The sequence below is a fragment of the Loxodonta africana genome, chromosome 16 (assembly GCF_030014295.1).
Source record: "Loxodonta africana isolate mLoxAfr1 chromosome 16, mLoxAfr1.hap2, whole genome shotgun sequence".
Classification (NCBI taxonomy): Eukaryota; Metazoa; Chordata; class Mammalia; order Proboscidea; family Elephantidae; genus Loxodonta; species Loxodonta africana.
Window position 1 is genome coordinate 57,826,741 of NC_087357.1, and position 27,552 is coordinate 57,854,292.

Consider the following 27,552-nt stretch of genomic DNA (forward strand, 5'->3'; position numbering starts at 1 on the left):
GATTGAAAGATCAAAACTACCCCCAAACTCTTTATGTAATAACCTGTTTATAACTAATAAGCCTTGGGTTTATTGTCCTTCCCCTCCTGTGTTCTATGCCTAGGGTAACAATCCCTCGTGCTGTCTTCGTGACTGTCAACAAGAAACTGTGATCACCAACTGACTGCATGACTACATTTGAACATCCTTTATGCATTTGAACATCCTTTATGCTATTTTACAAATACTAAGCCTTAATTAAGTCTTTAACTTCCTTGTTATTGCTCTATAAACCCTTAACATTTTTCCTTTCGTGGGGGCTCCTCTCCACTTTTGGTTTGGATACTGCCCCGTTTTTGTTTGATCCTGCTCAAGTAAACTGATGACAAAAAAAAGAAAATAAACTGATGATACATTAAAAATTTGTCTTAATCTCTAAAATTTTTTCTGACAAGGGATACATAGGAAGGAGAATCAGCAGGACCCCTAACTGTGACCCTCAGACAGAGAACACCTGGTAGTTGAGGAACTGGAAATTTATTCACTGAAAACTAGCTAAATGGCCCCATTTCCTTTGGAGAAAGTCCCCCAATTTGAAGATTACTGTGCTTAACAGTTAATATCTATCCTAAGGATAATCACATTTTAAAATACATAAAAATTGGATTCAGTATATTCAAATTACTTTCTAGATTATGTGAGCAGATTCTGAAAGTAAGCATAATTATTCTAATATATAAGCAATAAGGTATGACCATATTTCTAAACTAGCCAAATCTCAATAGTATTAAAATTCTTTAAAAAATGAAGTTTGAGTTGTGAACATTATATAAGCTGATTTGAATATTCTTTGACCATGTTTAAATATTCTGCCTTTATGCTGATTTAAAACATTTGCTTTTATAAATCAAAGTAATGCAACAAAAGCCTTTCAAGTGGAAAAAGTATTTTGCTAAAACAAATCTAGGGACAAATAAAAAACACCATCAAATCTGAATGTCTTCTCAATAATGTAAAACCTGAAAAAATCTGAAAGAGAAATAATAACCATGTCCTACATTCCACCACACACACACACGCAAATGTCACACAGATCCTGGAGTACAGTGATGGTCTTTAATGAACTAAAAGGTCAAGATTTTTCTTTCATTTTCTCTGAAATAGACTCTTAAAGAGATGACTATGCTCACACAGAAAAATAATTATTTTCCCCCAACTCATTTACCCTTGGAAATTATCTTCCCCCAAGCAAAGTGCTACACATTTACATTTTAAACTAATTCCTTTGGCTCTGAAATAGGTATGGTTTATTATTCACTTTCCTGGTTGATAAAACAGAGCCCTGGTGGTGCAGTGGTTAAGAGCTACGGCTGCTAACCAAAAAGTTCGGAAGTTCAAATCTACCAGCCAGTTCTTGGAAACCCTATGGGGCAGTTCCACTCTGTCCTACCAGGTCACTATGAGTCAGAATCAACTTGATGATGAAGAGTTTAGGTTTTTGTTGTTGTTGTTGTTGATAAAATGAGTCTACTCTTAAACAAAAGGGATAACAAGGACAGGAATTTTTAAACAACTAAGTAGGTTCAGCTAGTTAAGAGCAAAATTAATCTCAACCATTAACACCTAAATCCTTTGAAATATAGTATTCTTACAGACATTTTCATTGATTATATCTTTTTAAGAAAAATTTCATTATGGAAAATTTCAAACATATTTCAGACCAAAGCAGCCTGAACAGTGTAATGAGTCCCTATACACAGAGCACTCGGCTTCAACAATTGCCTCTTGGAAAACCTTGATTCATCTATATTCTGATCCATTCTCCTTTATTATTTGGAGGCAAATCCGAGACATTTATATCATTTTATCCTTACAATTACCCCTAGAGGGAAGGCATGTATAATCCTCATTTTATAAATGAAGAATCTAAGGTTCAAAGTGGGTGAATTATTCGTCCAAGGCTGTGCAGGCTAAATACAGAACTATGCTGAAGCTATTAGTGCCTTCTTAGCAAGGAAATGAAGAGAGGTCTTGGGAGGGGTTATCACGGTAAAACCTCTAGGCTCAAACTTTTAGCCACCCTTAGCCATCCTTTACCAACATTACCTACATTACAAACCAAATTAAATTGGTTTATAAATGAAAATACATTTGTTTATGTATTAAAACCCTACAGGATCTAAAGACTGTGTAAGGAGAAGTGATTCATATATTTTTTCATCAGTAGAAGAGCTGTGAAGTGCTATTCTTCTAGCCATTGTTCCTTTAGTCACCTTGCTTCAATGATGAGGTCTCCTAGTTCCCCAAGGTAAAACTCATCAGTTGTAGCTGAACTGCAAAGAGCTACATGAAGCACAGTTCTTTCGACTGCAGTTTTACTTTTAACACTGATTGCAAGTAGCTACCGAACCCTGGTGGTGAAGTGATTAAGCACTTGGCTGCTAACTGAAAGGTCACCAGTTCAAACCCACCAGCCACTCCACTGGAGAAAGATGTGGCAGTCTGCTTAAAGACTGTTGTTGTTAGGTGCTGTCGAATGGGTTCCAACTCATAGCGACCCTACGTACAACAGAATGAAACACTGCCCAGTCCTGCACCATCCTCATAATCAATCATTATTATGTTTGAGCCCATTGTTACAGCCACTTTGTCAATCCATCTTTTTGAGGGTCTTCCTCTTTTTTGCTGACCCTCTATCTTACCAAGCATGATGTCTTTCTCCAGGGACTGGTCCCTCCTGATAACATGTCCAAAGTACATAAGACAAAGTCTCACCATCCTCACTTCCGAGGAGCATTCTAGCTGTATTTCTGCCAAAACAGTCCATGGTATAATAATCTGATAATCCATTGTATATTCAATATTCTTCCCCAACACCATAATTCAGAGGTATCAATTCTTCTTTGGTCTTCTTTATTCATTGTCCAGCTTTCTCATGCATACCAAGCGATTGAAAACACTATGGCTTGGGTCAGAAGCACCTTGGTCTTCAAGGTGACGTCTTTGCTTTTCAATACTTCAGCGAGGTCTTTTGCAGCAGATTTGCCCAGTTCAACATGTTGTTTGATTTCTTGACTGCTGCTTCAATGGGCGCTGATTGTGGATCCAAGTAAAATGAAATCCTTGACAATCCTTCCATCTTTTCTCTGTTTATTATGATGTTGCTTACTGGACCAGTTGTGAGGATTTTTGTTTTTTTATGTAAGGTGTAATCCATACTGAAGGTGGTAGTCTTTGATCTTTATTAGCAAGTGCTTCTAGTCCTCTTCACTTTCAGCAAACAAGGTTGTATCATCTGCATATTGCAGGTTGCTAGTAAGTATTCCTCCAATCCTGACGCCAGGTTTTTCTTCATATCGTCTCGGATTAATTGTTCAGCATACAGATTGAATACATGCAGTAAAAGGACACAACCTTGACGTACACCTTTCCTGACTTTAAACCATGCAGAATCCTCTTGTTCTGTTCAAAGGGCTGTCTCTTGGTCTATGTACAGGTTCCTTATGAACACAATTAAGTGTTCTGGAATGCCCACTCTTTGCAATGTTATCCATAATTTGTTGTGATCCACACAGTTGAATGCCTTTGCATAGTCAATAATACACAGATAAATACCACAGGTATTCTCTGTTTTCAGCCAAAATCCATCTAACATCAGCAATGATATCTCTTGTTCCACGTCCTCTTCTGAACCTGGCTTGAATTTCTGGCAGTTCCCTGTCGATGTACTGCTGCAGCCACTTTTAATTATCTTCAGCAAAAATTTACTTGAGTGTGATATCGTATTGTTCAGTAATTTCTGTTCTGCTGTTGGATCACCTTTCTTTGGAATGGGCACGAATATGAATCTCTTCCAGAGGGTTGGCCTGGTAGCCATCTTCCAAATTTCTTGGCATAGATGAGTGAACACTTCCAGTGCTACATCCATTTGTTGAAATATCTCACTTGGTATTCCGTCAATTTCTGGAGCCTTGTTTTTCACCAATTCCTTGGAAATCCTAATGAGAATTTCTACTCTGTTCTACAGGGTTGCTATGAGTTGGAATCTGCTTGAGGGTAATGAGTTTGTTTGTTTTGGTTTTTGCAAGTAGCTGAGTCTTTTGGATCTTCTACAAATTTGCTCTGGCACTTTTCAAAGGTGTATGGCTCTTCAATAGCCAAAATCCCGGCAGGAGAGGTACCTCATCAGGAAGCTGTACAAGATGTCACGACTATTTGGCTGCCTAGGCAGTGCTGGCTCAGCTGCTAGAACATTTAAGGTCAGTGGAAAACTGGTGCCGAAAGTTAATACAAGGTCTCTAATTAGCATCCCAGTTTTCACAGTCATGAAGACAGAGACAGACCAGCTGATCCACAGTGAGACTGAAAAGTATCTTCCATGTAATGATTCATACTTAGCAGGCATTGACTTAACACCTATTTTTTAATTAAAAAAAATTTAATTTTTGAAATAATTTATCACTCACTTTCTTGAATCTACCCTGCAACAGAAAAGACAACAAAGGCAGGAATTTTTAACCAAGTGGGAAACATTTCTAAAAAACTAGCCAGAAAAACATTTACACACTCCATTCATTCACTCAATAATTTTTTTATTAAGCAACTTTCGTGGACATGGTACTGAGTTAACCACTCTGAGAGATTCATGTATGCCTTAACTATAAACCTTGTCCTTAGAGACAGACTAGTTGAAATGATAAAGCAGGCCCACGAATAATAAAATGACAGGTAAAAAGGTACATGGACCCCTCGAGAGGGGGACAGTTCTGATTATAACACCATGAAATCCCTCTGTTCAAAAAGATCTTCAGCGATTGTCATATCTACTCAGTCAAGTCTAAATTTCTCAGGTTAGCATTCAAAGTCTCTCAAAATCACTCCCTGCTCCACTGGGGTTTAGGAGCCCTGGTGGTGCAGTGGTTAAGAGGTCAGCTGCTAATTAAAACGGCAGTTTGAATCCACCAGCCGCTCCTTGGAAACCCTATAGGGCAGTTCTATTCTGTCCTATAGGGCTGCTATGAATCAAAATTGACTCAATGTCAACGGGTTTTTTTTTTTTTTGGATACTGGTTTGACTTTGCCTTTCCCTATATCTTTCACTTCTCCTCCAGTTAAGAAACTCTTGCAGCTCCTGGCAAAAGCCTTTCATTTTCTTGTTTCTTGGCTTTGCCCACAATACTTCATTCTACTCTACTTCTGGTTTATCCAAGCTCCAGTTTCTTACTGTCTTAAAGCACGGCACTTCTTTGAAGCCTTTTCCAAAACTAGACATAATCATCCTATCTTCAGAACTCCTGTCTTATTTTTGCTGTATCTCTTTTGGGTAACATATCTTTTTACCTGGCATTTTATTAGTTGTGAATAAGCATTATTATTTCAATTTGTCTACCTCTGAGGACAAGGTTTATAATTTAAGGCATATTTGGATTTCTTAGAGGGTTTAACTCAGTATCATGTCCATGAAGGTTACTTCATTAAAAAAACGTTGAAATAAATGTATGAGTGAAAAAAATGGGTTTTCTAGCTACTATAAAAAAATGTTTTCTACTTAGTCGGTTAAACATTTTTTTCCTTATCTTTTTAAGAGTAGACTCATTTTATACTTCAGAAGCACTGTTAACATATCTTCTTATCATCACAGAAAAATAAAATTCTGAATAAATTACCTGTAAATTGGGATTAGATTTAAGAACTTGGCTCCTTAACCCTCAGAGTCAGTTCTGCATAAGTTTTCTCCTTTTTCTAATTCAGAATACTATAACCTTAAGCAAAGAGACACTGTGGATATTGTGGTTTACAACAGGAGTGAACTGATGTGTTCCTTTCCCTAAAATTAGAACAACGTTTTCTTCAATACAAGATAAGGATTTTTACTTTCTCCTGAGCCCTAGAAATTTACAGTTAATGTACAGCATCACATAAAATAGATCTTAGACCAAATAACAGTTCTTTGACTGCATATTACAGCTTGGACCTCTAGTTGAAAAACGCTTGGCAAAGGCAATCCTTGGAGCTCTGGGGAGGCTGCCTCAGAAAGGCGGTGTACGCAGTTGGACAGCAGAGAGGAAGAGAGGGATGCTGAGTTGCCATAGTAACAGTATGGAAGGGAAATGAAATTGCATGGGGTAATTTTTTTCCAATTCCCTTGATTTTTAAAGCACTAACATAATGAACAACTATTCCCTCAGGCAGAATTCTGAAGCAATGCAAACTGGCTAGTCCAGATCTCATATTTCATTTCAGTGACAATAATCTTATTAGTGAGGTGGGGAACCACACTTTACTGGCTGGATAAAATGTTCTCTTGTGTTACCCTGAGAGCAAAATCTTGAGCATATGAAGGTCAATAAGACTTTCTTCCCAGGCTTTGCTGTTCTTAAAAGCACGGCGCAGGGTATTGATTCACCACAGCTACTCAGCCTAGAATATGTCCTTAACAGGTCGAATTTGCCCAAAGCCAAGAGTGAAGTGAAACAAATTCATGACTTTGTTATATTGAAGAAGAAATATTTTTAAAAAGAGACATTTATTTTGACTTGTGTCCTCTGGGTCCCCTTCTTCCTACTAAGCAAAAAACTCACTTGAGAAAAGGAAAAGGAAGTCAAGCAGAGAGAACTCAGTGTGTAGATACTTTTTCACATTGTGGATATAAAACAGGATAGGATCTTTAATTGAAAATGGAAAACAATAAAAGACAATGTAGATAAGTGTTTAGAAGCGGAGAGTTATAACGATAGCCATAGATAAATGAAAGGGTACAATTATGCTCTAATAGGAAAGCTATTCCCATATCTGTATTTTCACTAAAAAATTCTGACTGTATCCTCCTTTTGTTTGTTAGGCAGGTGCAGGTGTGGCCTGACAGGAAGTAAAATAACATTTTCTGAATGCCCTCTATGTTTCAGGTATCTTTTGTTTGCTATCTTATTTAATCTTCACAACAACTGTATGAGAAATGCATTAGTTTCATTTATAGATGAAGAAGCTTATTTATTTATTATATCTTTCCCTTTAGGGAGGGAGGGTAATTAAAGATGTTTATAGTTGATAACTGTAGAGTACTTGTGTGCCTCGATGATGTACAGTCATTTAAGAGAAATTGGATGTGAGCAATTAGCACCATACATCAAGGGAAAACAGGAGAAAAAGCAAATTACTTTCTGAGCACCAGCACTTGAAACCAGGTAACAATTAACTAAGATAATGACTGTTCTCAGCCTGCTTTGTAGATTTTCCAAGAGAGCTAGGCTTAAGTGACGTATGAAAATTACTCATTACTTTTGGATCTCTATTGTAGAAAGGGAAATGAAGTCCAATACATAGTAAAATCATTAGGAGATCTGCATATATATAATCTTCTTCCATGGTTTCAGAACTCTTTTTCAACTGACAAAAACATTTTTTTTCCTCAAAGAGATTCTCTCATGTTTGGAAGGCTAAGGGCATGTTCTTTAATATCACGATGACCTGTTCTTCTTTTAGGAGCCCTGTGTGGTACAGCGGTTAAAGTGTTTGGCTGCTAATCAAAAGGTCAGCCAGCAGCTGGAACCCACCAGCCACTCCAAGGAGAAAGATGTGGCAGCCTTGGAAACCCTATGGGGGATTTTTACTCTGTCCTATAGGGTCTCTGGAAACCCTGGTAGCGTAGTGGTTAAGTGCTACGGCTGCTAACCAAAGGGTTAGCAGTTTGAATCCGCCAGGCACTCCTTGGAAACTATGGGGCAGTTCTACTCCGTTCTATAGGGTCGCTATGAGTCGGAATTGACTCGACGGCGCTGGGTTTGGTTTTTTTTGGTTGGTTACAGGGTCTTTATGAGTCGGAATCACCTCGACACCAATGGGCTTTTGGTGTCTTTCTTTTAATACAAATAAATGTTCTTAATTAACCTGTAATATTCGTGATATAAAAATAAAAAAATCAACTATTTTCGTGTGACATGAAGAGATGATATATTCATGCTAGTTTTGGTTACTGCAGAAATCCAAAGTCTGTTGCACTATTTCAAATCTTTTGTCAACATGTCTATCTTAGAACTTCAAGGAGGAAGCATAATTTTAGAATTTTCTCTTTGGGAGAGACTTTTATGACCATGAAATATTTAATATTTTCTTCAGGGATTTATTTTTAACCACAAAAATGATACTTCTGGAAATATAATGAAAATCAAAAGTTATGACAAATATTCATTTTTCTTAGGCTTTACCCTGAGAATTATAACAAGTTACATGTCTGGGGAATCACAGGCTAAAATTACAGGACACCCAAGTATCCCCTGACATCTTCCCAGAATAGTAAGAATTTAACAGCTGACAGATTGAAGGTACTCTGAGAGCCCTTTATCTACCTGCACAGAAATATCCCTTCATTCTTTTAAGTGAATTGGAAGCCATTAACTTCAGGGAGAAAAACTACATTATCACAGCACCAGTATAAAGTCATGTAAGTTAGACTTTTTGGTAAATATAACATTAAAGAGGGTATTGTATTTTGACACATCCAGGAAATGCTAATTAAGCATCTAGTATTGCCAAGAAAATGTGCTGTGTGCTATAGATACTAAAATGAGTATCTGCATCATAACGTCAAGGTATAGCTTTGAATACAATGTAGGAACGGGATTAAAAGAGGACGTGGCCAGTGGCACCTTGCTAGAAAGGTTGGAAGTTGGGACGACATTCTGGGAATCAGAGTATTATTACCACTGGTTCTACCTGGAATTCGTGTATCTTCTCTGAACCATGAAAGACAAACAGAATTGCCTATATAATTGAATGGGGAGGAGTCAGTGCAAAGAGAGAACTCAGAAGATGCTGCAGACTTAAAATGGTTCTGATTAAGGGTCCATAATAAGCCTTTGATTTGGCTGTGAATTGATGCAAAGGTAAATAAGAATTTTCCATCCGTTGCAAAGGGTTTTCCTTCAACACATATACAAGTACTTATGCTAGCTTTGCAGAGGGCAAGAGTTAAGTGGAAAGATATAGCTGGCCACTGTAAGTAACCATTCTTAGCAAAGCATTTTAGTCTATAAAGAAACAATAAAAAGCCATTAAGATGTTGCTGAAACAGCAAAGAAACTTCATGAATAATTTTCAAATTAGGAAGCTGCGTGTAGATCAGATTGCAAAATTTGCCATGATACATGCTTATGGATCAGCACATTATTACAGAAATTCTCTACATATTTGGCTGTTCAACAGGAGCATAAGTTAACAAGATGATTGATATTAGTTAGCACTATAGGGTGGAAGAAATAGAAAATCTTTCTTGGAATAAGTCAAATGGAAGGACTGTCAGATACTTGTTAAGCTGAACCCCTCCAGGGAAGATTCATGCATCACCATCTTGATTTTTACAGTAGCTAATTATTCTTAAAGTTGCAATGTCCAGTGCCCTTTTGCTTGGGTAAGACTTGTGAGTTCACAGGAAATAACTCCCTTTTTGTAGTGGGAAGAAAGCTAAGACCCAGGAGGATGAACTTTCCTAAGGTCATGATTTCATCGGTTGTACTAAAGACTAGACATCAGGCACTAGGGTAAGATAAAATCCACTCTCATCTTGCTTTTCCAGTTGGTAAGATCTTGCTCAGATCTTACCTAAATTATTCTTGGCAAAATTTAAGTTTACAGTCCTTCCGTACATTACACGGTTCTAAGAGTCAGCTTTGAACCTGAATTCTTTATTAGATTAGCAGCCCATGTAGGGAATAGAGCATGTGAATGAGGTCCTTCACAATGGTGACCTCTGAGGTGAAGTCCAGAGAAGTTCTCCTGTGTCTAAACAGAGAGGACTGGTGTGTATTTGTCAGATTTGTTGCGAGCCACAACAGTAAAAAGTATCTGGTATGATGGTGTATGGACAGATAATGATATTTAATATTTTACGAGCTTTCTTTCCTGAGGCTACTGGATTGGACTTGGATTGAGACTTGTATTTCTGAAAAATTGTTTTCTCTTTTTAGGCTTGCCCCCATGGCTTTCTGACATTTTAGCTAGTTCCCTCTCTTTCACCCACACATACAATCACTACTTAGTCATTTCAACGAGAGAAGGGAAGCTTTGATGAAATGAAGACAAAATAGTTTACATATTTTGGGTTTATACTACAATTTCTTCCATATAGTCTGCTAGGAATTCAGCCTGTGCATCACTGGCACCCTACCCCCACCATACCCCACCCCCTGCAGGACAACAACAAAGGACTGACAGAATTTTCTGTTCCCTGGTTCACCAAGGCTTCACATTCACATTTTCTCCACAGAACACTGGAGAAGAGAAAAATTCCAAGTTAAAACTAAACGAAGAGTAAATGGAAGTCTATAATAAGAGAGCCTTTTTTTCAGAACAGGGAGGCAAAGTGGCATAGAAACCAACTTGCATACCACATTTTGCTTATACACACAATTTCCTATCTCTGATAACTTCTGTGGAGAGAATTTTCATGCTTTTCTCTTGGACCTCCCCTGTGGTACTATATGCTCCCTGCTATGGATTAAATTGTGCCCCTTCCCCTCAATTAGAATCCTAATCCCAATACCTGTGGACATAATGCTATTTGGAAATAGGTTTTCCTTGTTATGTTAATTAGACCATACTGAAGTAAAACGAAAAAAACTAAACCCGTAGCCCTCGAGTTGATTCTGACTCATAGCGACCCTATAGGACAGAGTAGAACTGCCCCATAGGATTTCCAAGGCTCTAATCTTTACCTTTTACTTTTTTTAAAATCTTTACCAGAACAGCCTGTCACATCTGATCGGTTCTAACTGCCGACCTTTCAGTTAGCAGTGGGTACCCAAGTAAGTAGGTTCTAAATCTTCTCACTTTTGAGTTATCCAATGAGCAGATTAGACACAGAGAAATGCACACACGGGAGAAGACAGAGGCCATGTGAGGATCACCAAGGAACCAAAGAATACCTGGGACTCCCTACAAGGAAGGAACTGACATCCCTAAGGTCATGATTTGGACTTTTAGCCTCCAGAACCTTGAAAAATTTCTGTTCTTTAAAGCCATTCACTTGTGGTGTTTCTGTTACAGCAGCATTAGGAAACTAAGACACCCCCTATAGACAGGACCTGAACTTCCTACGTACCCTTTTCTCTTCTCATTATATAAAAAACATTATGTATAAGTGCTTCAAGAGAAGGAGCGGTAAGGTCATTCCCAATCCACACACCCATTAAAACCTTAGGCATTTCTTCAAGCTTCTCTTTTCTGCTTGGTTCCTGTGTCCTTCATTTCCCTTCACAAAGCTTACCCTATTCATGAATAATCCTTTATCCCCACATGATAATCAGGTGGCATAAGCAACGCACCTCTGTATTTTATTCCTCACAATCTCTTCAAATACCCTACACTTAGCAGAGGACACCTGCCATTTAAGCAACTCTTCTAGTATTCTTTCTTACTGGTAATTGCTTTTTAATGAAATGATGCAAAGTCAGTGGACTAAGATCTCTACTCAATCTCTTTCCCCAAATGGACAGCCCTTTGGGGCCAACCTTCATCTTCTTTTTCTCTTCCTGTCTAGAAAGCTTATTTCTTTTAAGGTACGTGTATGATGGCTTTCAGGTTCCACTGCCATCAGGGAAAAGAGGCGTGGGTCTCTTGCTGAATCTCTATGGCCGGGCTGGATTAGGGTCAGTGTCCAGGCCACAGTAAAGTACGGAAGGTAAACAAGACCATCTGCTTCATGAGGGTAGTGACAGTGTTGTCTTGTTCACTACATGGTTCTACCATCTAGCTGCGTCTGCCCCATAGTAGATGCTAATAAATTATTGGTTGAGTGAATAAATGCAATGAATAACAAATAAAGTAGCAAATCAAGGAGTTTGAAGAGTCAATTTCAGCTTACCAGGCCAGCTTCAGAAACATGGATATCAGATTCTCAGAAAGGGGAAGCACAGGACTGTAGAAGGTGGATTTATAAGACAGAGAAAACCTCTACATCCCTTAACAGGTAGATGTTCGTGATGAGACAACCTTTTCATTAGCCTGGCTCTTGTTCACATTTTGCATCAAACACATGAAATGTTGAAAAGAAAATCCTTGGTTAGAAGTTTAATGCTAATTAAACTTCTATGAGGTATATTAGTAAAGGCTGGAATTATTTCTGGCCTACTTTATGCTGGCATAGTTTAAGAATATTATCTTGTTCCCTGCAACAACCCTTCAAGGTGGCCATTAGTTTTGTTTTAAGATGTAGAAATTACATACAGAAAGGTTAAGCAGCTGGCCTAAGTCTATCTAAGCCCAGGATCCAGCATTCAACCTGGATTCTAAATCTCAGTTCTTTCTCCTCTTCCAGTGCATTACATTAAGTAAGCAATATGTCAAACACCTAGCTAGACAGATTTAAAAAAAAAAAAAATTGGCATTTTGAGTATTGAACTGACCAAATAGCTGAGCCTGCAGTGGCAAATAGAGATTAAATTCTTGAAAATTTAACTCAACAAAATCTCCAACCTTAGTACTAAAACCCGTTGCTCTGGAGTCAATTTTGACTCACAGCAACCTTATAGGATAGACTAGACCTGCCCCACAGGGTTTCCGAGGCTGTAATATTTACGGAAGCAGACTGCCACATCTTTCTCTTGTGGAGCGGCTGGTGAGTTTGAATCCCCTACCTTTTGATTAGCAGCCGAGTGCTTAACCACTGAGCCAGCAAGGCTCCTTCTGATCTTAGTAGGTTTCTATAATTAGATCCATTAGTGCTATTTGAACATGTATTAACAATTTATAAATATGAATGGTCAACCCATTTGAAGAGGAATAAGATTAGCAGTCATTTTCCAAGAGACTGTAACAACTGAAACAAAAATAAAGCCAGAATTGTAGCAAAGTAAAAGATCCTCAATTTTCTTCCCACCCAGCCCAAAGATATTAGAAAAAGCATTCCTATTTCCTGAAAGTAGGCATAAGAATGTACGTAAATGGCACTCTTACCCTCGTTTTGGCATCAATTTTAGCTCCTCGATCGAGCAATAGTTTCACCATATTGGCATTTCCTCGTTTTGATGCAACGTGCAAAGGAGTGATGTCATTCTGTGGAAGAAGAGAAAGAACAGTACAGTTTTGGCATCCTTGGTTTAACCAAAATGTTGTTTCCCACAACCTCCCACAAAATGCCCCAGTTCTGTTTTCTCCTATGAACAGTAAGCTTCCCAACATTTCTCTCTGACATGGTGATATTCTTAAGAAGGGGGCCCAAAGATGTGATTTTTATTTAAGGGAGACACTCTGAAAAAAAAAAGAAAAATTTTCTTTTTTTTTACTCTGAGGGGTGGGGTCCAAGTATAATTATTTCATTTGCCTGAGGTGATTCATGGATTTAAATGATGATTTTTTGTGTGTATACTAAAATCCTGTATCTTTGTCAGTGTGTTCTCCTACAAGTTTGTCAAACGTATTGGCTAAGGCGTGGCTGATAACAGGTGGCTGATTAAGTCAGACCAGATTGAGTTAAAGGAGTGTCGCCTTATTCAGAGCCTTCCTTCCCTGAATTCGGGCTGAGTATCAGGTCGTCAAGGACAGACACAGACCAGAGTAGGTCAAAGTGGGAGGGCAATAAGTACCATACATAGTCAGATAATTTTCCATACCCATTGGACTTAAATGTGTCTATGAGCACTTATCAGCAATCTCACAAAAGTTAGACGGCGACTTTTAAAGTACTCTCAAGAAATAGCCGTTTGTTATGACACTCCAAAATTCCAATCATATTCTAAGATCTTCCTTCATCTGAGCATCTTATGAGTGCTAAGAATGTTTCTGGACTGTAAAGAAAATGGTGTGCATCAGTTGAAAAAAATTCCCTATTTTGGTGCCTTATTCCTATGAAGCAGCAATATGGGTTTAAGCTCTATTGTCTATTGGTCCCAAAATGCAATTCTATGGTAAATGATATAGGCTTAAAAGGACTTTAGTTTCATAATTTGATAACAGATACATTATAATAGCTAAGCACTTTACTTACAGGATCTCACTTAATTATCATAATCCTTACAAGGTCACCCACAACCTGAATTAAATCAAATCCTGTCGCCGTCTAGTTGATTCCAACTCATGGTGACCCTATGTGTGTCAGAGGAGAACTATGCTCCGTAAGGTTTTTAATGGATGATATTTCAGAATTGGATCTCTAGGCCTTTCTTCCAAGTTGCCTCTGGGTGGACTTGACTCTTCAAATTTCCCATTAGCAGTTGAGTGTGTTAACCATGTACACCACCCAGGGACTCCACGATCTGAATTACAACCCCCATTTTACGGATGCAGAAACTGCTGGCAAGCCCAGGAGTCAAACTAAAATCTTACTCTGCAATTCACGTTTTTTTTTTCCCTTCACATATTATAATGAAAAATTTCAAACACATACACTGAGGGAAAAACATAATGAACGTCATGTACTCATTGCCCCGTTTCAATATTTACCAACTTTTAACCCTCTCATATTTTTTCCTTCCTGAAGTAGTTTAAAGAAAATTTCAGGCATGATATTATTTTACATATAAATACTGTAATTTAAATATCTCTCTATGAGTCGGAAACAACTCAACAGCAGTGGGAACAGATAAGAATTTTTTAATAACATAGCTACAATGCCATAATATTGGCTAAGAAAACAAAAATAGTTCCTTAATTTACCTAAGGGCCATCCTTGTTCAAATTCTCCCGTTATCTCCAGTTATCTCAGTTGGTTAGTTCAAATTAGACGGTCTGCATATTATACTAGTTGAAATACCCTTTCAGTTTCTTTGGTATCCATAGCTTCTCTAGCCCACCTTCTTTTTCCATTTATTTACTTAAGAAATTGGGTTATTTACTGTGTAGAATTTTCCACAGCCTGAATTTAGCTGATTGTGTCCTCACAGGGTGTTGTTTAACAAGTTCTTTTTCCACTGTATTTTCTGTAAAATTTTTTGGTTAAATGCATTTAACCAGCATACATTCTCCCATTGGAAGAACTCTTTATCTCAGTCTTCTTAGGGGCTAAAGTATAAATCAATAATTCATTAAATGAAAGAAGAAAAAGACCTGAGTGAAACAAATTGGCCTTAGTAGTGCAAGTGGAGAGTGGAAAGGACTTATATCATTGCTCCAGACCAGGGGTCCAAAAAAAGAAAAGAAAACCAAATCTGTTGCCATCAAGTCGATTCTGACTCATAGCGACCCCACAGGACAGAGCAGAACTGCCCCACAGGGTTTCCAATAAGCGTCTGGTGGATTCAAACTGCTGACCTTTTGGTTAGCAGCCAACCTCTTAACGATTGTGTCACCAGGGCTCCAGACCAGGGGTAGGCAATTTTTTTTTTTTTTCTGCAAAGGGCCACACAGCAAATATTTTCAACTTTGCAGGCCATGTGGTCTCTATTGCAACTACTCAACTCTGCCATTATGGCACAAAAGCAATCACAGACAAGATGTAAAGAAATAAGACTGGCTGTGTTCCAATAAAACTTTATTTATAAAAAAGGCAGAGAGCTGGATTTAGCCCGCAGGCCATAGTTTGTTGACCCCTGCTCTAGATGTATCAGTTTACGGCTAAATGTTTCAATTGCTTGTAATGAGTTAGAAGAAAGTGACATGCTTTGCTGTGCAATGTGTATGTTTTGGTCCTCCTTGCTGTGGGCCATTCTTTGGTGTGAGTGAATGTTGGCAGAAGGGAATAAACTTCTTGATGACTTAAAATTTTTTTTCTTTGTGTTTGCTTTCAAAGTGCTAGTGTGTTTTGCTCTGAAGACCTCAGGAGCACAGCAGATCCATTCTAGACCTGAGGCGACAGATGAGATATCAGGTTAGAAATACAGGAAACACAGTCCAATAGGAAAGCGCACTGAATTTTGGGTAGGATACAGCTGAAAGAGCGAAGTGAAATGGAAGGGGCAGTGCCTAAGAATTGGGAAACCTAGAGTCTTGGCCAACCCCTAAACTCTTTGACTCCAGGAAAATCACTTAACCTCCCTGACTCTTTTCCTTATCTGAAATATAAACGTTTAGACTGGATAAATTCAGGGGTCTTCAGCAGTCAAAAAACAAAAACTTCTGAAATGCTAATGTATTCCATTATTTTGAATGTTATATCTTTGATACAAGAAAAAATATTTTATTATTAAGTGTCAGGATATAAGAAGTTAAACCAATTTAGTCAGGAGTTGAGCTGAATTAGAACTTTGTTTCACAGTACTCCAGGCTTCAAGTTCCTCTAGAGGCAGGCTGCCACTGCCTCATGCTCAGGTGCTGGCTGGGGTGTTCGAGGTTTTTGGCCAGTGCTAGCACTCCACCCTTCAGAAGCTCTGGTGATGCAAAGGTTAAGCACTAGGTTGGTGGTTTAAACCCACCGTGGCTCTGCGACAGAAAGGCCTGGTGAATTGCTCCTGTAAAGATTACAGCCTAGAGCGACATGGCATCAATAGTTAGATGCACCATGCCAACCCTCTGCAGCAAAAAAAAAAAAGGCCCCCAAAACTAAGTAAAACAGATACAACTATGCCAAAACAATAAAAGGGGGGATAAATGGTATAGGTATAAAACCTTCAAATGGAAAGGAGGTCAAGGTGATATCAAGTAAAAAAAGACTAGTTCAAATTTAGAAAGATAAGGGTAAATTTCAAGGTAACCACAAAGATAGTTAACAAACCTATTCATCAGAATAAAAAAGAAGTAAAACATAAAGACTCAGTAAATACAAAATCTAAAATAATGAAAGAACAGAAAAGAAAATCTACAAGCAAAAGGAATTCAGCACAGCACAAACTCTAACAGCACTGAAAAGAGGAATAGATAGTTCACAATAATACTAGGAGACTTCCGCACAATACTCTCTGTAAAGGACAGGGCATCTAGAAAGAAACTCAACAAAGATCTAAAGGCCACAATCAACCAACTTGATTTCAGAGACGTACATGGAATACTCCACCCAACAGTAGAAAACTATACATTCTTTTCCAATGCACAGGGAACATTCCCCAGGAAAGACCACATTTTAGACTACAAAGCAACCCTCCAGAAAACCCAAAACACTGAAATAATACAAAGCATTCTCTTTGATCACAACACTATAAAAGTAGAAATCAAGAACAGCAAGAGCAAGGAAAAAAAATTGAATACATGGAAACCGAATAACACTGCTTAAAAACAACTGTATAACAGAAGAAATAAATGAGGGAATAAAAAAATTCCTAGAATCAAATGAGGATGAAAACACATCATGCCAAACCTTTGGGACACAGCAAAGGCAGTGCTCAGAGGTCAGTTTATAGTAACACACACGCACATCGAAAAAGAACAGGACAAAATAAAGCTGTCTGTCCTAAAATTTGAACAAATAGAGAGCAGCAAAAGATGCCCGGGGCACCAGAAGGAAATAATAAAGTTTAGAACAGAAATAAATGAAATAGAGAACAGAAAAACGACAGAAAGAATCAATGAGAGCAAAAGTTGGTTCTTTGAAAAGACCAACAAACCGTTGGCCAAACTGGCGAAAGAAAAACAGAAGAGGAAGTAAATACCCAAACAATAAATGAGACTGGGACATTACAAGAGATCCAACTGAAATAAAAAGGATCATAACAGAACACTGTGAAAAACTGCACTCCAACAGATTTGAGAAGCTGGAGGAAATTGACAAATTTTAGAAAAAACTACCTACCTAAACTAACACAAACTGAGACAGAAAATCTGAACAGATCCATAACAAGAGAAGAGACTGATGAGGAAATAAAAACAATCCCAACAACAACAACAACAAAAGCTTTGGGCTGGACAGCTTCACTTGCAAATTCTACCAAACATTAAGAGAAGAGCTCATCCATAGACACACTCAAACTCCCTGAAAGACCGAATTGCTGGATTGAGGGCTATGGGGACCATGATCTCAGAGAACATCTAGTTCAATTGGCATAACAGAGTTTATAAAGAATATGTTCTACTTTGGTGAGTAGCACCTGGGGCCTTAAAAGCCTGTGAGCAGCCATCTAGGATACTCCATCGGTCTCACCCCTTTGGTAGGAAGGAAGAATGAAGGCAACTAAAGATACAAGGGAAAGATTAGTCCAAAGGACTAATGGACCACATCTACCTTGGCCTCCATCAGACTGAGTCCAGTAAAACTAGACGGTACCTGGCTACCACCACTGACTCCTCTGACAGAGATCACAATAGAGGGTCCCAGACAGAGCTGGAGAAAAATGTAGAACAAAATTCTAACTCAAAAAGAAAGACCAGATTTGCTGGCCTGACAGAGACTGGAGAAACCCTGAGAGTATGGCCCTTTGAGCTCAATAATAAAGTCACTCCTGAGGTTCACCCTTCAGCCAAAGATTGAACAGGCCCATGGAACAAAACAAGACTAAAGGGGCGCACCAGCCCTGGGGCAGGGACTGGAGGGCAGGAGTGAACAGGAAAGCTGGTAATAGGGAACCTGTGGTTGAGAAGGGAGAGTACTGACACATTGTAGGGTTGTTAACCAATGTCACAGAACAATGTGTTTGATGAGAAACTGGTTTGTTCTGTAAACCTTCATCTAAAGTACAATAAAAAAATAGAAAGAAATACTACTCAAACTATTTCAGAGCATAGAAAAGAAAGAAATACTCCAGAATGCATTCTATGAAGCCAGCATAACCCTGATACCAAAACCGGGCAATGATATCACACACACACACACACACACACACACACAAATTACAGACAAATATCACACCTGAATATGGATGCAAAAATATTCAACAAAATTCTAGCCAACAGAATTCAGTATAATATATATATATAAAAAATACACCTGACCAAGTGGGATTAATACCAGGTGTGGTAGTTTAACATGAGAAAATCAATCAACATATTCCACCAGATAAATAGGACAAAAGAAATGAATCACATGATGATTTCAATCAACACAGAAAAGGCATTTGATATAGTCCAACACTCATTCCTGATAAAAACTCTCAATAAAATAGGAATAGAAGGGACATTCCTCAGTATAATAAAGGACATCTATACAAAACCAACAGCCAACATCATTCTCAACAGAGAGAGGCTGAAAGCATTCCCCCTGAGAACAAGAAAAAGACAAGGATACCCTTTATAACCACTCTCATTTAACATTGTGCTGGATGTCCTGGCTAGAGCAATAAGGCAAGAAAAAGAAATAAAGGACATTCAAATTGGAAAGGAAGAAGGGAAACCATCCCTATTTGCAGATGATACGATCCTATACATAGAGAACCCCAAAGATTTCACAAGAAAACTACTGGAACTACTTGAAAAATTCAGCAGACTAGCAGGATACGAGAGCAACATATAAAAAGTAGTTAGATTACTAAACATTGATAAAGGGAACTTTGAAAAGGAAATCAGGAAAACAATACCATTCCATTTTAATAGCCCCTGAAAAAGTAAAGCACTTAAGAAATCTAACTAGGGACGCAGAAGGCCTATAGAAAGAAAACTACAAAACGCTACTGCACGAAACTAAGAGAGACCTACATAAATGGAAAACTATACCATGCTCATAGACAGGAAGACTCAATATTGTGAAAATGTCAATTCTGCCCAAAGCAATCTACAGATATAATGCAATCCCAATCCAGATACCAGCAGCATTCTTTAATGAGATGGAAAAACTAATCACCAACTTTTTATGGAAAGGAAAGAGGCCCCAGGTAAGCAAAGCATTATTAAAGGAAAAAAAAAAAAAAAAGTAGGAAAACTCACACCACCTGATCTCAAAACCTACTATACAGCCACAGTAGTCAAAACAGTCTGGTACTGGTACAATGGCAGACACATAGACCAATGGAATAGAATTGAGACCGTGGACATAAATCCATTCCCTATGCTCAGTTGATATTTGAGTTGGTCCTTTGTCAAAGGGGGAAAAGACAGACTTTTTAACAAATGGTGCTACCAAGACTGGATGTCCAACTGCAAAAAAATGAAACAGGGCCCATATCTCACACCATAATACACATAAACTAACTCAAAATGGATCAAAGACCTAAACACAAAACCTAAAACAAGAAAGATCCTGGAAGAAATAGAGACAATGCTAGGGGTCCTAATACATTGTATAAATACAACACAAACCATAACTAACAATGCATAAACAACAGAAGATAAACTAGATAACTGGGTGCTCCTAAAAGTTAAACACACTTATCAAAAGACTTCACCAAAAGAGCAAAAAGAGAACCTACAGACTGGGAAAAAATCTTTGGCTATGACATAATCTAAAAAGGGTCTAATCTCTAAAATCTATAGACTACTTCAACACCTCAATAACAAAAAGACAAATAATCCAATTAAAAAATGGGTAATAAATATGAACAGACGCTCAACCAAAGAAAACATTCAGGCAGCTAACAGACACAGGAGGAAACTCTTGTGATCATTCATTATTGTTGTTGTTGTTAGGTGCCATCGAGTCGGTTCTGACTCATAGCGGCCCTATGCACAACACAACGAAACACTGCCCAGTACTGCGCCATCCTCACAGTTGTTGTTATGCTTGAGCTCATTGTTGCAGCCACTGTGTCAATCCACCTCGTTACGGGTCTTCCTCTTTTCCGCTGACCCTGTACTCTGCCAAGCATGATGTCCTTCTCCAGGGACTGATCCCTCCCGACAATACGTTCCAAGTATGTAAGACACAGTCTTGCCACCCTTGCCTCTAAGGAGCATTCTGGCCACACTTCTTCCAAGATAGATTTGTTCATTCTTTTGGCAGTCCATGGTGTACTCAATATTCTTCACCAACACCACAATTCAAAGGCGTCAACTCTTCTTTGGTCTTCCTTATTCGTTGTCCAGCTTTCACATCCATATGGTGTGATTGAAAATACCACGGCTTGGGTCAGGCGCACCTTAGTCTTCAGGGTGACATCTTTGCTCTTCAACACTTTGAAGAGGTCCTTTGCAGCAGATTTGCCCGATGCAATGCGTCTTTTGATTTCTTGACTGCTGCTTCCATGGCTGTTGATTGCGGATCCAAGTAAAATGAAATCCTTGACAACTTCAATCTTTTCTCCATTTATCATGATGTTGCTCATCGGTCCAGTTGTGAGGATTTTTGTTTTCTTTATGTTGAGGCGTAATCCATACTGAAGGCTGTGGTCTTTGATCTTCATTATCAAGTGCTTCAAGTCCTCTCCACTTTCAGCAAGCAAGGTTGTGTCATCTGCATAACGCAGGTTGTTAATGAGTCTTCCTCCAACCCTGATGCCCCGTTCTTCTTCATACAGTCCAGCTTCTCGGATTATTTGTATAGCATACAGATTAAATGGGTATGGTGAAAGAATACAACCCTGATGCACACCTTTCCTGACTTTAAACCAATCAGTATCCCCTTGTTCTGTCTGAACAACTGCCTCTTGATCTATGTAAAGGTTCCTCATGAGCACAATTAAGTGTTCTGGAATTCCCATTCTTCACAGTGTTATCCATAGTTTGTTATGATCCACAGAGCCGAATGCCTTTGCATAATTGACAAAACACAGGTAAACATCCTTTTGGTATTTTCTGTTTTCAGCCAGAATCCATCTCACATCAGCAATGGTATCCCTGGTTCCACGTCCTCTTCTGAAACCGGCTTGAATTTCTGGCAGTTCCCTGTTGATATACTGCTGCAGCCGTTTTTGAATCATCTGCAGCAGAATTTTGCTTGCATGTGGTATTAATGATATTGTTCTATAATTTCCACATTCGGTTGGATCACCTTTCTTGGGAATTGGCGTAAATATGGATCTCTTCCAGTCAGTTGGCCAGGAAGCTGTCTTCCATATTTCTTGGCATAGACGAGTGAGGACCTCCAGTGCTGCATCTGTTTGTTGAAACATCTCAGTTGATATTCCACCAATTCCTGGAGGCTTGTTTTTTGCCAATACCTTCAGAGCAGCTTGGACTTCTTCCTTCAGTGCCATCGGTTCCTGATCATATACCACCTCTTGAAATGGTTGAATATCGACTAATTCTTTTCGGTATAATGACTCTGTGTATTCCTTCCAGCTTCTTTTGATGCTTCCTGCGTCATTTAATATTTTCCCCATAGAATCCTTCACTATTGCAACTCGAGGCTTGAATTTTTTCTTCAATTCTTTCAGCTTGAGAAACGCCGAGCGTGTTCTTCCCTCTTTGTTTTCCATCTCTAGCTCTTGCATGTGTCATTATAATACTTTCACTTTGTCTTCTCGAGAGCCCTTTGAAATCTTCTGTTCAGTTCTTTTACTTCGTCAATTCTTCCTTTTGCTTCAGCTGCTCGACACTATTAGAGAAATGCAAATCAAAACTACAATGGGATACCATCTCACTCTGACATTATTGGCATTAGTCAAAAAAAAAAAAAGAAAATAATGTTGAAGAGGTTGCGGGAAGATGGGAACTCTTATGAGCTGCTGGTGGGAATGTAAAATGGTACAACTACTATGGAAAACAATATGGTGCCTCCTTAAAAACGTAGAAATAGAAATGCCATATGATCCAGCAACCCCACTACTAGGAATATATCCTAGAGAAATAAGAGCCATCACACAAATAGACATATGCACACACATGTTCATTGCAGCATTATTCACAATAGCAAAAAGATGGAAACAACCTAAGCACCCATCAACAGATAAAAGGATAAACAATTTATGGTACATACACACAATGGAATACTACACAATGATAAAGAACAATAAAGAATCTGCAAAACATCTCACAACATAGATGAATCTGGAGGGCTTTATGCTATGTGAAATAAGTCAATCACAAAAGGACAAATGTTATATGAGACCACCATTATAAAAAACTTTAAAAAGTTTACACACAGAAAAAAGACAATTTCTGATGGTTAAGAGGGAGGGAAGGGGAAATCACTAACTAGAGAATTGATAAGTATTAACTTTGGTGAAGGAAAAGACCACACATAATATAGAAGAAGTCAGCAAAACTTGACCAAAGCAAAGTAATGGAAGCTTCATAGACACATCTGAACACCTTGAGGGACCGAGTTACTGGGGCTGAGGGCTGGGGATCCTGGTCTCAGGGGACATCTAGGTCAACTGGCATAACATAGTCTATAAAGAATATGTTTTACATCCTACTTTGGTGAGTAGTGCCTGCGGTCTTAAAAGCTCGGGAGTGCCCATCAAAATACATCTATTGGTCCTATAACATTCGGAGCAAAGGAGAAAGAAGAAAACCAAAGACACTAGAAAAATATTAGTCCGAAGGACTAACGGACCACAAGAACCACAGCCTCCACCAGCCTGAACCCAGAAGAACTAGATGGCACCTGGCTACCACCACCCAGCGCTCTGACAGGGATCACAATAGAGGATTCCAGACAGAGTGGGAGGAAAACGTAGAACAAAATTCAAATTAAAAAAAAAAAAGACCAGACTTACTGGTCTGACAGATGCTGGAGGAACCCCTCAAGACTACAGCCCCCAGACATCCTGCTAACTCAGAACTAAAGCACTCCTGAAGTCCACCTCTCGGCCAAAGATTAGATAGGCCTATAAAACAAACCATAACATATGTGAGGAACATGCTTCTTAGTTCCACCAAGTATAGGAGACCAAATTGACAACCCTGCCCAAAAGCAAAGATGAAAAGTCAGGAAGGGACAGGAATCTGGACGAATGGACATGGAGAACCTGGGGTGGAAAGGGAAAGGAGGAGAGGGCTGACATATCGCAGGGATTGCAGTTGTGTCAGAAAACAATTTGTGTATAAATTTTTGAGTGAAAAACTAATTTGTGATGCAAACCTTCACCTAAAACACAATTAAAAAAATTAGCCTAGAAAACCCTAGGGGCGGTTCTACTTTGCAACATATCGTCGCTGTGAGTCAGGATCCACCGGATGCCACCAACAACAATAACAGTGGTCTACCCTTAGCTTTCCTTGCATACCTGTGCCACTCAGGAGGTTTTGTGCTACCCTCTTCCCCGTGCCTCAGCATCCTATTTAACTTCTCTCCCAAACAATTGAATAAAATAATTATTCACTCTAAAAAATTTAAATGTAGATTAACCAGTACCTTCCTTTCTCTAGTATTTACTTCACAATCCTTTTTGGAAGATGGTAGAGAAAGACAGAAAAAGCAGTCATACATAATACACACGTACATTCTACAAACAACAGAGAGGGAAATGACTATAAAAATATTTACATAAAACACTGTCAGGATCTTGATAAATTTTCAGAATTATTCAGAAACAAAATTACATGACATGCAGGTTTATTTCTCTTAAATTTCTGGGCCAATAACCTAGTTAAGTACTAACAAAACGACATGGATCATTTCTGTATCCCCTCACATGTGGATCTATGTTTTCACTAGGTGTGATTTTTAGCCCTTTTCTTTTTCAGTTTATTAATTTTCTTCTATGCTAATCTCCTTCTTGATGTTCAGATAAAGCTTTTCATCTATAATCTACACTCCTTGAGGACACCAATCAGTAGAGTTAAGGGGTAAAATTTCAATGTAAACAAAAAGGGCTTCAACTTTTAGGAAAAGATGAAGCAGATCATCCAGGAAAAGCTAAGATCTCTTTGGATTTGCACAAATTCAGTATATTTCTCTGCAATTTTATCATTGTCTTCTACAGTAATACATATTGCATCGTATTGTTTTATGTTATATGATATACAATGACCACTGTTGAGAGTAAGATCTTCTAACTTCAGAAATATTCATTTCATTGTATTTCCTAAACCATGAAACTAGCTTAAAAATGTTAAAAAGATTTTTAATAATGAATTTAGAAGGGGAAAATTCTTTCCTGGTTCCAACTGTATTTCAGTCCCATCTCTTAGTATAGGTCTGGTAGAAAGCACAATTCATTGGGAATGCACCTTCTCCTCTGTGAACTTATTTTCTCATCTGTACAATGGCCTCACCACAGGACTTCCAACAGGAGAAATGATAAAAGGAGAAAGGAAACTCACAAGCATTCCCTAGGTCTTGTTTCATTTAATGCACAAAACAATCCTAAGAGAGGTACTATCAAAGTTTTGTCTTTACTTTATAGATGAGGAAACTAAGACTCGAAAAATAACTTGCCAGAGGTCACAAAGCCACCAGAGTTTGTCTGATTCCAAACTTCATGCTCCTTTCACTAGATTAGACCATGTTGTTCCTGATCTTCTAAGCAGTACAAACACATAAAGAATTCCTGCTATTAAAGCATTTTTTGGAGCATCTACTAGTATGCTAAGAGATAAAGATAGTAGAGAGGTAGGTGGGTACAGTGGATAGGAGCTAATACCCTGGAACCAGACTGTATAGGTTCAAATCCCATGCAACCTGCATAACCTCAGTGTGACAGTTAAGGTTGGGTGTCAGCTTGGCTGGGCCATGATTCTCAGTGGTTTGGCAGTTATGTAATGATATACTTCGGCAGTTACATAATGACATACTTTGGCAGTTACATAATGATGTACTCATCCTCCATGATGTGATCTGATGTGATCAGCCAAACAGTTGTAAAGGGAGTTTCCTTGGGAGTGTGGCCTGCATCCAATATATACAGACATTCTGGCAAATCTCTCTTGCTTGCTCTGGACCCTGCATCTTGCTTGTCATCATCTGACCTTCGGTTCTTGGGACTTCAGCTAGTGGCCTGCCGTATTGCCTGCCGATCTTGGGATCCGTCGGCCTCCACAGCCCATGAATTTGCAGCCTGCTGTCCGACCTGCCAATCTTGGGTTCATCAGTCCCTGCAGCTATGTAAGCCAGGAGAAGCCTCCAGCCTGACACCTAACCCATAGATTTGGGATTTACCAGCCTCTACAGTCTCATGAGCAGTTCCTTAATCTCTCTCTCTCTCTACATACATTTCACTGGTTTTGTTTTTCTCTAGCTAACCCACCCTAAAACACTTAGGTATATTTATTTAATGTCTCTGGATTACTGATTTCTTTGTAAAATTAGGCTAATAGTAGTACAGTAAAACCTGTGAGAGACAGAACTTGATGGGACTGCCTTGTTTTTCTGGGTCTTAGAAATTTTCTACCTTTGATAGGGTGCAGTCTTGCCACTTTTCTACTGCTTATTTGAGTGGAAAATATTTGTGTTTTCCTTCTCTGACTGGTTTCTGCCTTACACAGGTGCCAGCTTTTGCAGGTTTTACTGTGTCTGTATCAGAGAACCGTTTTAGGACTAAGTGAGTTAATAAGTGTAGAGTCCGAAGAACAATGCTTGGCATTCGGTAAACACTATATAAAAATCTTAGCTACTACTATTCTTTTTATTATTTATCATACGGCCATTAATAATGTATGAAATAACCATATGTACAAAGACATTATGAAATAGTTTGGGTAGAAAAGACACGCAGACCTGAAATAATTAATGAATTCTAAGAAAGGTCTAAGATGGGCAGGGCTTATGATGGATGTAAAAGGTGTTAGAGAAGTGTCAGCTCGGCACAGGCCAAATCTGACATTTTCAGAAAGACCACAGCTGGGGAAAGGGGCAGCAGAAAGGAATGGGGAAGACCTTCATGCAGAGCTGTGGATGATACAAATGTCCGAAAGAAACATGTGGGTGCCATGCTGTTAAAAAAAGGAGCCTGGATGTAACAACCGGCTCCATGGGGGAAGTGTGGAATTGCCTGCCTATTTTTTCCCTTCTCAGCTATTCCTGAAAAACCCAGTTAGGTGGCAGTCAAGTTTGTTTCATGAAATAATCACCAAAGCAAAGTCATGTCTGCAACTCCCTGAGGAGAAATCAGGGCCATTTTCTACCTTGTGAAAAAAATGACAGATGTTTCATTCTATTTAAATATAAAAAAAGAGGTGACCAGCCATCTTCCCATTCCCCAACCCACAGCTCTCCTTTTCTTTGAAAAATGCCTGGGGAAGTTATCGCTAAGTGAAAAAATAAGTGAACCAAACACTCAGAATCTTCAAGATGAGGCTAAAATAATATGACTACTTTACTTTGGTTCCTTGATAAGTTCTCAATAAACTAATCAAAATAATTAATATAAATATTAAAGTTAAGAAATCTGACACTTCTGCTAATTTTTATTACTTGTAGCAGGTTTTGTCTCTAAGTCAAAATGATCAAGTTAGGCAAAGTGGCAAAATAAGATGTCTAAAGAGCAAAATTTCAATGAGTTGGGGACTTCATTTAAAAAACCCATTCTTTAAGATTTTTATGTTTTCTCATCCTATTCTCTTATACTTTTAGCACCATCCTTAGTATAAACAGATGCAGAAAAATGGTTAGCAAATAGCTTCACAGAGAAAGCACAGGAAAGACACTTAAGCAAAGGTTACATATATTCCAGTTCATCCTATAGATATATACCCTCTGAAAAATCTTTCTGCCTCTGAGGGGAGAGGTCATATCTGCTAATCCCCAGGCACAGAGCAGGTACTTAATATTTAACAGTCATATAGATTTTGATACAGTATAGAAAAAATGTAGAATTTAATCTGTGTTCCCTTTATTTTCCTCGAGAGTGTAAAAAATTTTTTTCTGTATTTTTGTTATGTTTTCCATTGAAAGTTTTCTCCAATAGTTTATTTTTTATGAAAGCTTTATTGAGATATAATTCACTTACCACAAAGGACACCATG

At 38.5% G+C, this 27,552-nt stretch overlaps 1 protein-coding gene across 1 annotated transcript in view; it reads right to left on the bottom strand.

The window, feature by feature from the left end:
* ANK3 (ankyrin 3) overlaps positions 1 to 27,552 on the bottom strand; it is a 713,581-nt gene that overhangs the window by 164,695 nt on the left and 521,334 nt on the right. Inside the window, exon 9 of the mRNA XM_064269618.1 lies at positions 12,928 to 13,026. Coding sequence (XP_064125688.1) covers positions 12,928 to 13,026 — 99 coding nt within the window. The remainder of the gene's footprint in view (positions 1 to 12,927; positions 13,027 to 27,552) is intronic.